A 13,254-nucleotide genomic window follows, 5' to 3' on the forward strand; every position below is an offset into this window, starting at 1 on the left:
TATAGAGATTTTTGTGGAAATGATAATGAATTAGGAATATGTGATAATAAGACTACAGGAAGACACAACATTGCCAGCTTGTGTCACAATTAATTTGTCCTTAAACAAAGATAATAACTCACCATCTCAACATAATCTAACAAGTTTGGCCTAGAGTTTTTAATTGCCATCATGCTTAATAGTCACTTAGAGCATCTTGTTTTGATGGTCATGAAAATACCAATAAGATGTAGATACAGCAGTTAATTTAAATGCACAGGAAATGCCATTTATTTAACCTGTCAATAAACTTAGGATATTTGTTCACAGGTTGAAAATATCATGCTGGTCCAGTGTACCAAATCCAAGAAAGAGCAGTGCAATCCAAGATATGGCAAGTACAATTCCAACGGTGTGAAAACGATGTACTAGAAAAGTCTTACCTGCTTATTAATCACTATCACTAGCTATTACTGTTTTCACACTTCATCCTAACATAAGTCTCATTCCAAGAGTTGGGAAGCTAGGGTTGTATCAGAAATACACAAATGGGAAGGTTGTTGTTTAGGCAGAGGCTGTATACATCTTTTGGCTTAATAAAGGTCCTCAGACTCCCTTTGAAAACACTTTAGATCACACTTAAATGAAATGCTGTTAAAAGAACAAGAAAATGTTGAATGGGTGGAGTTGTTGAGAGGGACAAGTTCAGTTATACCTAGCCCCTTTTCAACAACTGGAACAGATTACTAAGTACAAGTTATACAAAGTAACACATTGTGGTCTAATTCCACAAAAGTGGAATTCACAAGAGGTAATGTGTACAGTGTTTTCTGAAGCCCAGTCTTCACCTCCCTGTCCCTGCATCCTTCTGCAGAAATTCTGGGGCTTTAGCTTGTCAGCTGGTAGCTATCTGAGGAGGCATCTACTAGTCAAGAGGCAACATAGCTCAAGAGCACCTTCAAACCTTCCCTACCCACAGAATTCCTGTATGTTCTGGTAAGGCTATTCGAATTTCAGGACTAACAAAGTGCCTGGAAAATAGCTAGAATACGTGATTCTGCTCCTCTTTTGCTGGTACCTGATAAAGTCCTTCCTCTAGTACAACTCAGTTTACCTCCCAAGTCTCAGACTGCTAACCATTATGTTTTCGGAATAGGAATTTGTGCTGTTTCCTTTTAAAATAATTTTGATTTTCCTGGCAGACCTAAACTTAGTTTGGCACGTGTAGATCTAGTTTCTCAGGCCAACATTGTAAGCTATGGCAAAGCAGACTTGTGTCTATTTAGGACAAGGGAATGTTAGCCTAAATAAGCCTAAATCAAGTGAAATACATATTTCTTGATGTATCCTGATGGATAGAGATACAAATATGTCACTTCTTTGTTTCTAAGATTTAAGCTGATGAGAGCATGTCATTGTCAAGCTAAGCTGAAGTCAGAGTTTGGAGAGCTTAAAATGACATATTCACATAGGAAGAGGCAAGTGTACAATTAAAGATCAGAAGAGAAGCTTCAAGATAGTATCTACAGCCCAGCACTGTCAAAATCTAAGACAATAGAGCAAAATAACTAGCAATGACGTTAATGAAGATGCTGACAGGCTATTCATAATCAAGAGGTTAGATGAGGATAAGTATTTTTTTCTTACTTTGTATAACAAAAAAGCCTGAAATCTGCCCTTTTGCTTTTCTTATTTAATAGCAACCAAGAAGTTTGCTTTCCCGTAGGAGCTGCAATCTCCCTACACATTAGTCAGACTAGAGATATGATGAGGGCATGGTTCAGTGCTGTGGCTGATGAGGAGTAGATGCTATGGGGCTTCTGTCACAATTTAAGGTTGTGAGCCTACAGCTGGACTAAACAAGATTAATGTCTGTGTGCAAGGGCTGGCACAGACTTCCATGTCATGGAAGTTAACTCTTAACTTTGTTCTTTTGGCATTTATGTCAATATATTGACAATTTCATTTTGCCAAGGTATTATACCAATGTTACAATTTCTTCTTGTCTTTCCTTGCAGAGCAACTGGAAACCCATTTCAAAATCACTGCTTCAAACCCTGCCAGACAATGATACCACCAGCCTTCATGTCATAGAGCACGAGGAAAAGGCATCTTTGAAGTTAGAGCACTTTACAGATGGCAGAGAAGACAGCAAGCATGACATCAGAGAGTCAGAAGAACCTAGCAATAATATAGGCATAAATATAATACATAAAGAAATCCCTGAAAAAACAATTACAAATGAAAAAGATGGAATAATTTCCTTTACGGTACCCCTCTTGAGTGACTATACCAGCATGGAGTGCAGCCAGAAAGCTCTGATAAGTCTGACAGTGAAGCTGCCTGCAAGACCTGCTCATCCTCACCTGGAAATGGAACTAAGTAGTAAGCCAACACAAAATGAACATCAAGTTTTGTTTGCTCCCCAGGACTACCTCAAACAAAGCCAGGTAGTATTTTTGCCACCTAGACCAACTTCGGTGGCAAAAGTCGATTTGAACTGAGGAATCTTGAAAAATTCAGCTTTCAAAACCTCAGGTTCATGAATGGAGGGCATTAAGAGCATATAAGACAGTGACTTTGTGATGAGAACTGTGCTCTAGTTCAGTGGGCATCCTTCCTCAGATCCCTTGGTCTGAGGAAAACTATTTCTAGTCGTCTAGTCTAAAAACAACAATTTCTAGTCATCAGAAAAGCTTGCTACTTAGTACTAGCAGTGTAAGATCTGGTTTTCAGATATAACAATAATGTTCTTCAGTAAAAATCCTACAAAAACCACCTAACAGGACAAAGCTCTCTAGTTAGTTGAATGAACAAAATAGTGGGACGCCTTGAATTTAGGAATAGAAAATGATGCTTATCCATCTATGGAACTTTGATGAATAATCCTGATGAAGAAAAGATGATAACAAGTGTTATTATTACCAAAGTTTTACTTGCATTAAGGCTATTTCTTCTTATGTTTATCTACACAGACAGAAATCCATTTATATTCTTGTGTGTGATGAGGTTGCAGATACTATTTCACCTTGTATACAATAACAAAAACTGTGGAATAAAATTAATGAGCTGAATAGCTAGTTCATTTAGTCACTCCCCAAGCTTTGCATAGAGAAGATGCCATTGAAATATATGAGCTCCTCTGTATGATATCTATGTGACTGCATCATGTATCTCCACAACGCACTGAGTCTGAACTGCTTAGAGGGACCTCTCTCTCACCCAAAAATTCCATAGGCATTAATGGTTTGCAGTTATTGTAGAAGTTTATTACTGTCTTTTCTATTCTGTGGAGCATTTTATTAAGATTATTTCATGAAGAAAGAAGTTTATCAATTTCTAAGCACTGGATGTTCCCTAGACTGACATCTCTAAGTGAAAAGAAAAGACTCTTCTATGTGGAGACCATTTGAAGAGTATACTTGCTAAACAGTCTTACCCAGACAAAAAGGGACGTGGACTAGGAGGCACGGAGTGTTGTGTCTTCAGATTAGGGGTAGCTGTCTAAAAATACAAGTGCATATAGAGATGTAAAAAACCCTGCAGAATACTGCCTCTAGTAACATACATGCAAGATATTTCATTTTATTTAGAATACTGTGTTCAAGTGGTTTCAGCTGGTTATACTCTTAACTTCAGTTCAGTTGGTTGCAGTTATATGCTCTTTATTGTCAAGATGTGTTACATGAAAAGTGCAATTGCAAACACGGGGGCTCAAGGCCATAAACGCCAATGTATTTTGAATATATCTTGGGGTTTTTTAGGCAGCATACAGAAATTCCTCCAGATGACCAGAGTTGGCATTAGTGAGAGTTTAGACATTATAAAAGCTTAAACACTTGACTGCAGGCCTGGATGGCACACAGGCACAGTGATTTATAGCATGGGATAAGATACTGCAGGGTTACAAGGATCTAGTATTTCTTATTTACAGAGAAATGAATGTAATATCTATTCTCTAACATGGCCTGTGTATTGAGCACAAGTAGAAGGTTTAAAAAAAAACCAGCATCCAAGTATAGGACAATAACAAAATAGAAGAAAAAATTGTGAATGCTGGAGGTAAGTGAATTCTCACAGTGTTGATGTAACAAAGGGTACCATCTGGCTATGTGACACCTTTTAAGTGGGTAAGATATGCATAGAGCCTAGATAAAGCCTATGGCTAAATAACTGCTTTACTGCCAGCTGTGCAATTCGTGATGCGCAGAAAAAGAGTGACGAAGGTGAAAAACAAAATTGCTTTGACATTTACATTCTTGAACATAAGTTCTTCTCGTTCTCACATTTCCCAGTTTTTCTCACATTTCTAAAGTGTCTCAAAAGCTAGGTAACAGAAAAAGAGATCTGTGGATGCCAAGTCATGGCACATTACTGAGTCAGCAGTGACTAAAAAGAGTACAGTAATAGTAGTGAGTCAATTAGCACCTGAAAACAGCAAAGTCAATATGCTGGTTTTTTCTGGTAATGAGAGTAAATCAATTTTTTCTTGCGTACTTTAATGTATGAATAGAATGAACACAGAGATACATTTTTACACATTTTTTACACTTGAGGGTAGATCAGAGCAGTAACTAGACAGCACTCAAAAACATGACAGTGTTTTTCAGATATGGGAAATAAAGTCACTCAGCCTGGAACAGCAGATTGCAGCAATCACAATATTCCAGAGCGTTTTTTTTTTCCCCTCTGTATTAACTGTCAAATAGAATAATAGGAACCACCAAATGTTATAAATTTGCTAAAAACCAAAGCTTTGTCAGTACTCTGACAATCTTAAAAGCCACCTTACAGCACAAGGGCATCTGCACTTGAACAGTCCTCTGAAGGCAAAGTACAGGAGAAGCCCATCGACTTGAATCAACTCCAGCTACTGCTATAAAAATTGTAAAGTAACAAATCATTTAATTAAAGCCTTCCAATTACAAGATACTTGTCTCAGAGCTTTGAGCTTTGGGATACGTGTTGCAGGGTTTTGGTTTACTTATTTTCTTCTTGCACAATGATTTTTTTTCCTTAAAGAACTGAGTTTGCACTGCTTGGATTATGTTAACTGTGTTTTAGTCACTGTACTGTTGAGCTCTGTAGGACAGTAGGTAATAAAACTAAGGACTTTGAGTCTGAGGTTTGCGTCAGTCACTTCTGAACATAGCTTGCCCCTAGCACAAATTACACAGTTGCTGTCTATTTTGTTTCTACAGCAGAAGCACCAGTTTGACTGATAAAACTGAAAACAACCTGCTGTTCTAGAAACTGTCATTCACATCACCCATCCTGTCCTAGTTTCGGCTGAGACAGCATTAAAAGCACAGCAGTGCTTGGGTTATTGCTGAGAAGAGTCACCGCCATGATGGCGTGGGGGCAGAGGGTGGGGCAGAGGAAAGGGGCCTGAGTTTGGCACAGGGTATTCCATATCATGTGACATCGTGCAGAAAGCCAAGGGGAGGTGGCCAGGAGTGGTTGCTGCTTGGGGGTTGGCTGGGCATTGGTCAGTGGTGAGTGAGGGTGGTGAGATACTGCATAGATATCAGGCAGGCTGCTGTTCTCTGAAATGGGTGCTGGTTAGCAAGTGGTGAGTGACTGCACTGTGGAGGCATATACATATATATATACATATAATAGAATCATAGAGTCATTAAGGTTGGAAAAGACCTGTAAGATCACCTAGTTCAACCATCTACCTGCCACCAATATTGCCCACTAAACCATGTCCCTAAATAAATATATATATTTATATAATAAAATAATACATATATAATTAACAGTTATAATCACATGTTTATTTCTATTTTCCTTTTCTGCCTTAGCAAATAGTTTTTATCTCAACCCATGAGTTCTATTTTGCTTAGCATTCTCTCCCTCATCCTACTGCAGGTTACTAAGTAAACACCTGTGTAGTGCTGAGCTGCTGCTGGGTTAAACTATGATAGTTCTCAGAGAAGGGCAGAAATTTTACAGGAGGAAATTAAGGAATTTGCTGAAGTGGTAATAAAAAAATCTTAAGGAAGAATGGGCACAGGAATAGCCATTACAGGCTAGGGAACTTGCAGTGGAACAGTTTCAGGTATTTACTGGACATACTGAAGTCTTGGTAGGCTGGAGAATAGAAGATACACTACTTAGCTGCAGGTTGAAGCCCATTTTTGGTACATGGTTAGAATGGAAATGGATTGCAGAACCCAAAGCTTGGTCTTTAACAAACAGTAACTGCCAATGTTAAACTTTGCTCATCGCAGTTCAAGTCAAGGTACACAGCAAACAGCAACATTCACCATTTCTTGTTAAGTGGATGTTAAATTCCTGCATTCATTTAAAATACATGGTTGCTGGAAGATTTCTAGTGATTCATAGGAGGTATCTGCTATGATACCTGCAGCTACGTGTTTGGTGGGCCATCACACTGAAAGACTAAAATAGCTAGCCAGATGTGGTCATAAATTGAAGAGTAATTTTGACCTTGGAGGACTGGGATGTTCTGACAAAAATCAGGTAATTTCATGTTTTACAACTCCGAAAACTTGAGAAGAAATCCAAGATTATTTCACTGAGTAATCACTAAATACAGAGGATGTGCCACATTCTGGACACTTCCCATTCTTCAGGACATACAGTGACTTCCAAAAATAATTTCACAGACAAGAGCAAGTGGCAGCAAGACACGAGTAGTTTGAAGTGCTGACTTGTGAGACTGCAGCTGTGCTATGAGCAGTGCCTGTAAATACTCCCTGCCATGCAAGCTTCATAGTCTGTTTCTTCAGTAGAATTTGTGGCCAATTCAGCTAATGTTCTCCCCCTAAAATTCCAGTCACTATCTGAAAAACAGAAGAAAGTCTGTTTCCACACGGCAGTTTGCACAGAGGCACTCTTTTTGGAGGGCAAGAAGATTAAGTAATAGACACATGCAGTCCTATGCCATCTGTCACATCACTGGCACATGCAAGTTGCTAGAAAAAAAAAGTAGTCCCTACATACTAGAACTAAAATTGTACTGTAGCAGGAATAAGCGAAGGCCATGAAGGCCCACTGAAGGCCCATCTGTTCCAATCACTGGAAAATGATGAGATGTAAACAGCCAGATATAATTTTGAACCAGACATGGTCATCTCAAATAAATAGTATACCAGAACAGGCCTCAAATGGCAAGAGATATACCACAGGAGCTGCTTAATGTGCCAGTCAATTAAAGAGATCTCAGAGTATCTTTTGTACCGTGGGATAGCTCAGCATCTCTGTCCTCTTGTAAGTCATCAGGACACTGGAGATGTAACTAGAATTACTGGAGTCAGTCCAGGACAATGCAGACCATTAAGGACTTCCATTTCAATTACCACAAAGTAATTATTTTGTTTTAAATAAACATTGAGAGAGATAACTACCTTGATTCAGACCAGCTTGAATAACTGCTTTATTTACTTGATAGCACTTGCTCTCTCAGTGGTGAATTGCCTTTGGTTTTTAATTGAAAACCACAAATTCAAAGTTAATGCCAGCATTTATCAATATCAAATTTATCAATTTATCGTAGAATCATAGAATCACACAGTGGCCTGGGTTGAAAAGGACCACAATGATCATCTAGTTTCATCCCCCTGCTGTGTGCAGGGTCACCAACCACTAGGACAGTCTGCCGTCTGCCCAGAGCCACATCCAGCCTGGCCTTGAATGCCTCCAGGGATGGGGCATCCACAACCTCCTTGGGCAACCTGTTCCAGTGCGTCACCACCCTCTGAGTGAAAAATGTCCTCCTAATCATAGAATCATAGAATCACAAGGTTGGAAATGACCTCTAAGATCATCTAGTCTAACCGTCTCCTCATCACCATTGCCAACACAAGCTACTAAACCATATCATGCAGCACGAAATTTTTACTTTACTTAAACCTCCTCTGCCTCAGTTTAAAAACATTCACACTTGTACTACCACTATCAATGTCCCACAGAACTTCAGATTCTAGTCTGACCAAAAAATTAGCTTTTTAGTTTGCTGAATTGTGAGAATTTCTAAGTTAGAAATATAGGAACATCAATTCTTAGGAAGGTTACTGCCACATAAGCATCCCTTTCTGGTGCAACATTTATAAGTAACGGAATACTAAGAAAAAAGGAGGAGTCTCAAACTGATCAGAAATTCAGCAGATAAATACGTATTAAAATAAAATGTATACGTTTTTACTACAGTTGGATCATCTACTTCATGAAAGACATTTTTTCAATGTTATAAAATGTGACATTAGGCAAGCCAGATATCTTTTGCAGTTAATCAAGGAAGATGCACAACTTGAAAGAGCAAAAAAAAAGCTGCAAGTAAGCAGAATAAAAAGTAGCAAAACAGACATTAAACACTGAAAGTACACAGCCTATATTAGAAGTGGAAGATGAAAATTCAAAGAACTTTAAAAGTTTTCTTTTTATGAACCTTCAGCTTGTAAGACAGCAGGACGGCAGAAGTGAGGCTTAGTCTCTGCAAAACTAATACTGCAACAAACAACACCAGTGAGTCCTCTCCTCCTATTCTATTAATAGTTCTGCAAATCTCCTACAGTTTACATAATCCTAATTTCCTCTCTTAAGATCAACATTTCTGAAATGACAGACAGTCAAGACAGAGGTTTTTTTTATTCTGTAGACCAAAATTCACACTGCCATGCCATTTAGATAAACAGTGAACAATGAGATAAGCTGCAGAAGTATGCCTGTATCTGTCCTACTGGGAAGACCAGGTTGCAGATAGCCAATAGGGCTTCCAAAAGGAAGATGTACAGTTACACATTCCATACAACTGCTGAGATGATACATTATTAACTGTAGAGGTGTTATTAACAAAAAAGTTAACAACAAGGCAAATATAGCTTTATAACAGGGCATAGCCTGTTAAATTTTATCTTGAAAGGAAGGTGTTTGCTGTGACTTTTGAGGGCTATAGTCAAGCCAAGTGCTAAGCCCTTCCAGAGAGTGCCTGCACGCCGGCAGTTTTTGAAAGCTAATTTAACATGCCTGCCGTGGACCAGTGGAAACTAAGGGGCATGCAGTTACTTGAAGGCTCAGACCTGGACTGAAACAGGTGTAGGTTTACTTCTTTAAAAACTAGGTATCTGCACCCGATCTTGACTTCAAACGATGTCTCTTAGAAACAGCTCCTTGAGGTAATAGTTCTGGAAGATCAGTGACCTTTCCATTTGCAGGTCTAACATCAACTTCCTATAAGCCTGCTCTTGAGGAACACAGCAATGAATTAGAAAGTGAACTGCAATTAACCTCTGCTAAGTCAGATCAACTGAAGTTGATAAGAACAGATGTGACATAAAACATACGTATGTATATAATATGTCAATATGCTTTAGGTTCTGTCACAGCTGTGTTAAGGAAGAAGTAACTATCAATGTCTATAAGACATACCTAGATATTTACCCAGGTACAGACGTTATTGTAACTTCCCAACACCGCACGTCCTGGTTCCTCGCGTCTAAACAGCAATAGCACACTGAACACATAATCTGTTTCTCCAGTTACGCTGGGTCACAGGTTAGGTGTTCAGGCGTCCACCCAGAGCCACCCGCAGCCGCACCCGCCCCGCGCCATCATGGCGGCGCCTCCGCCCGCCCAGCCGCCCCGCCCGGCCCCGCGCGCGCAGCCACCCCTCTGCCGTCCCTTCACGCAGCGCCGCTCCCGGCGCGGGGCGGGCGCGTGCGCTGCGGTGCGTTGGCTGACCGCGCAACGAAGACGACGCGGCTGCTGGTTCCGTTTTGATGCGGGAATTTGAGGATGCCTTTCAAGGTTGCCGAAAAAGTCATCGGTTCCTTGGTTTGTTTGCGAATCGGTTCTCAGTTTACATAAGCACGTGAGCTTTCAGACGGAAGGCACGGCGGTGCGGTAAAAACGTGACTTCTGTAAGCCCTCTGGTAGCAGAGAAACGGCCCCGCTTCGCGGTCACGCCGCGTTCGTCTCACCGCGTTTTGGCGGCACCTGCGTTTGGGAACAACTGTTTTCGGGATGAAGCACGGGAAGAGTGAAACTTCATCACAAATCTTCTAGGAACGCCCTGAGACCTCACTAAGAACTGCGGCCATTGCCGTGGCACCAGGGTGAGCCGTTCGTTGCACAAAAACGGTCACGTCCGACTAGTTTTATGGCTTTGTTGCTTCTTTAAATATGTTTTAACAACAGCAACAATAAACATTAAGTTTTGTTACTTATACGCACTCACTGTATTCTGTATTTTATGAAGGCTGCTCAGAAAGCAATGCCTCTTGTTTTATTGTCAGCCCACGATGTCAGAGGCAGATGCTGTTGGTACGGCAATATAGGTTGAACCTTCCCAACAGTATTCTATTATGTTTTGTTGTTGTGTGACAGATGGCAGCAGAGGGGCACTCTGACAGAATGGTGTCTGACACAGAAGTGTGGATGGAGCAAAGGTGTGTCAACAAATTCCTCCAGGCAAAAGAAAAAAAGAAGGCACCCACTGACTTTCATGAACTAGTGAACATTATTGAGGTCCAACACTGAATGTGGGCACAGTGAGCTGGTGGGTAGTGTGTTCCAGCAGTGGCAACACTGGATCACCTCTGCTGTTTATTATAAGCATGGCATGCTGGTTCTTGTTCATCACTGGTGAAAATGCACAGTTCATGGTGATGGCTGTTGAAAAATTGTAGCTGCAAATTTGCTCTGTTAAATAGTGTTACTGTGTTTTTTATATCTACTGTAGTTCTCGTGGAAATAATTAGGAGGCATTACTTTCAGAGCAACCTTCATAGATGTGACCCTGACAATTCCTCCTCAATTAGTGTCGCCCACACAAGCCAAAAGGTTGGACACCCATGCTCTAGAGCATTTTTTGGGGGAAAAAAATGATAAAACTACAGAATACTTTAGCTCAACATAAATTAATATTGCTAGTGTGTATGTATGTATAAGATAGAAAGTCTGGGGACATCAGTAAAAGAAAAGCATACAAGTCCTTTCTGCAACACCAGTTTAAAGCTATGTGACCCTTCTATTCAACCTTTTTTTAGTGTCCAACTCTGAGAAGAAGATTCTCAGGAGTTTGCCTAAGAGAAATAAGCAAATGTAAGATATGGTAGCAGACTTAAATTCACCACACCTGGACCATCTCTGTGTGCACTTGTAAACCCCATGATACAATTGGTTTGATGACATTCATAGAAAGAAATTTCATACATTTCTTCAAGCATCAGAGTCTCTCCTGTTTCCATACTTTCGTATTTAGTTTCTTGATTGCAGTGATGCTTACGTTAAAAACAAGTATTTCACTGGCAAACTGTCAGTTTACTTTTGTTTGTAATACTGTGACTCAGTTTATGCTGTCTAGATACGACGAAAAGATGAGTTCATCCTACAGATCAAGAAGTAACTATAGAGAGCCCGTTACAGGCCTAACAGAATACAACCTCATCTTCTGAGGACAGCACCCTTTGTAACAGCAGTGTTTTGCTTGTTGGCTTAGTTAATACCAGCTTCAAGGAATGCAAGGGGAGGTTTGGATGCAGAGAACATGTTGACCAGAACAGATGGCAAAAGACTGTGCTGCTTCTAGCACTCATGTTCATGCAGGCTATGTATTTTCCTTCTGGGCCTATGCTTGCATAGACTGTCCTTCCAGCAGTTCCAGTATCTTTTGGGCGTGAACGGGTGGTGCTGTCACGTTGGCACCATTGTCCTCTGCCCAGAGGCACATCAGCCATCCAACCTTACAGTTCCTATCTCTTTGGCATGTTGGTATGGCACCCATAGACTAAGGACTACATAGTTTAGATTTGTAAGACTTCTATTAATATAGCTTATGTAAAAGCATCTTCCTGCTCCCAAGCATTTGAATTTATCCTCCCCCTCACTGACAGATAAATAAATAAATAAATAAAATAGATCTAATCAGCCAATTAGCTGCGAGCAATCAAAATGCAAGCCTTCAGCATTGATCTGCCTCAGTCCCCTGGTTTTGGCTCAAGGCACTAGGTAACAAATGTACATGTCTTCAGAGTCAAAGCAAAGCTATTTCAGGCACAGCTAAAAGGCTCTGTAACCCATATGCAGCTTATCACCTTCTAACAGATTGCTACTGTGTTGGAGTATTAGAGAAGGAACAACATGGCAGTAAACAGCAGGGAGATGTTCCTTCGTGTGTTTGTTTTTAGTGGGTTGTAAGTAAGTTTGTGTTGTTTGTAGGTTTGTGGGAAGCCCCACCTCTATCATGTAGTGAGTTACTGCCATACTCCAGTGAGTGCTGCAGCACTCAATTTTTTGCTGCAGTGAAACACAGTGTAACTTCTAGATATTCTTCACACACTATCACTTATTTTTCTAATTTCAGTATATACTCCTGCTTCAAAATTTCTGTTTCACCACTGTAATTCTCTCAAAAAGCCTTAAGGAGCTTGAACCTTCCTGGATATTTCTCTCTCATGACTAAGGACCAGCATATGTTTGCAGTAACAAAGGACAGCATTTTCAAAACAATGTACTGCTACCACCATTCCCTGCAGTTAAAACAAGTGCACTGTCCCTTTTTCACTTAATTTTCAATGTTCTCCTCTAAAAATGATGTTGATTTTGTTTTGTTTGTTTCAGTGAATAAATTATTTTGGGAAATGATGAAATAAACAGAGAATTTTGAGCCACTGCTGAGCCATCTCAACGTGTTTTTTCCCATTTTCATTCAAAGGAGAAACATGATGAAGTGCAGCTGATGACACCACCTGATCAGACAGAGCTGAACCAGCCACACGATTCGTTACAAACATGGTAACTCAAAATTACAAGATCCCTATTGAACAAGTAGAAGTTTAAAATGCACTGAGAAGCACGTCCATACAAATTATATCTTGATAGAGAAGCTTTAGCACTGAGAACAGTGGATTTTAGTATGAAAATATCCGTGACAGCAAATTATCATATACTGTTCATACTAAAATATCCTGTGAAACCCTAACTCTACATAATTAAACAAATTTTGATGTATACTTCTGTACATCCACGTTTATCAACTAATCATTTGTTTAAAAATGACAAACTCTGCCTGCTTGGGCAGTTTCCTGTGGGGAAGAAAAAACATTGCTCCTTGGGGGGGCTGGGATTCCAGAAAGGCCTTAGCCTCTCACCACCATTCCTGCAGTAAATATTCTTGCCAATTTCAATCCAACCAAGAGCTAAAGTCTCTGGGTCCAGATGTAGACATAATAAATAAATAAATCAAACAGAAGACAGAACTGCTTCACAGCCATTTGGTATATCTCTCTGTACTTAGTAAAAGTGAGC

At 40.0% G+C, this 13,254-nt stretch overlaps 1 protein-coding gene across 1 annotated transcript in view; it reads left to right on the forward strand.

The window, feature by feature from the left end:
- Positions 1 to 4,870, forward strand: part of LOC122164159 (interleukin-31 receptor subunit alpha-like) — a 28,403-nt gene extending 23,533 nt beyond the window's left edge. Inside the window, exons 14-15 of the mRNA XM_042825958.1 lie at positions 310 to 373; positions 1,998 to 4,870. Coding sequence (XP_042681892.1) covers positions 310 to 373; positions 1,998 to 2,483 — 550 coding nt within the window. The 3' untranslated portion in view covers positions 2,484 to 4,870. The remainder of the gene's footprint in view (positions 1 to 309; positions 374 to 1,997) is intronic.
- Positions 4,871 to 13,254: the final 8,384 nt, after the last annotated feature.

Source organism: Centrocercus urophasianus, unplaced genomic scaffold (genome assembly GCF_019232065.1).
Source record: "Centrocercus urophasianus isolate 14NV4802_14NV808 unplaced genomic scaffold, USGS_Curo_1.0 seq_25, whole genome shotgun sequence".
NCBI lineage: Eukaryota > Metazoa > Chordata > Aves > Galliformes > Phasianidae > Centrocercus > Centrocercus urophasianus.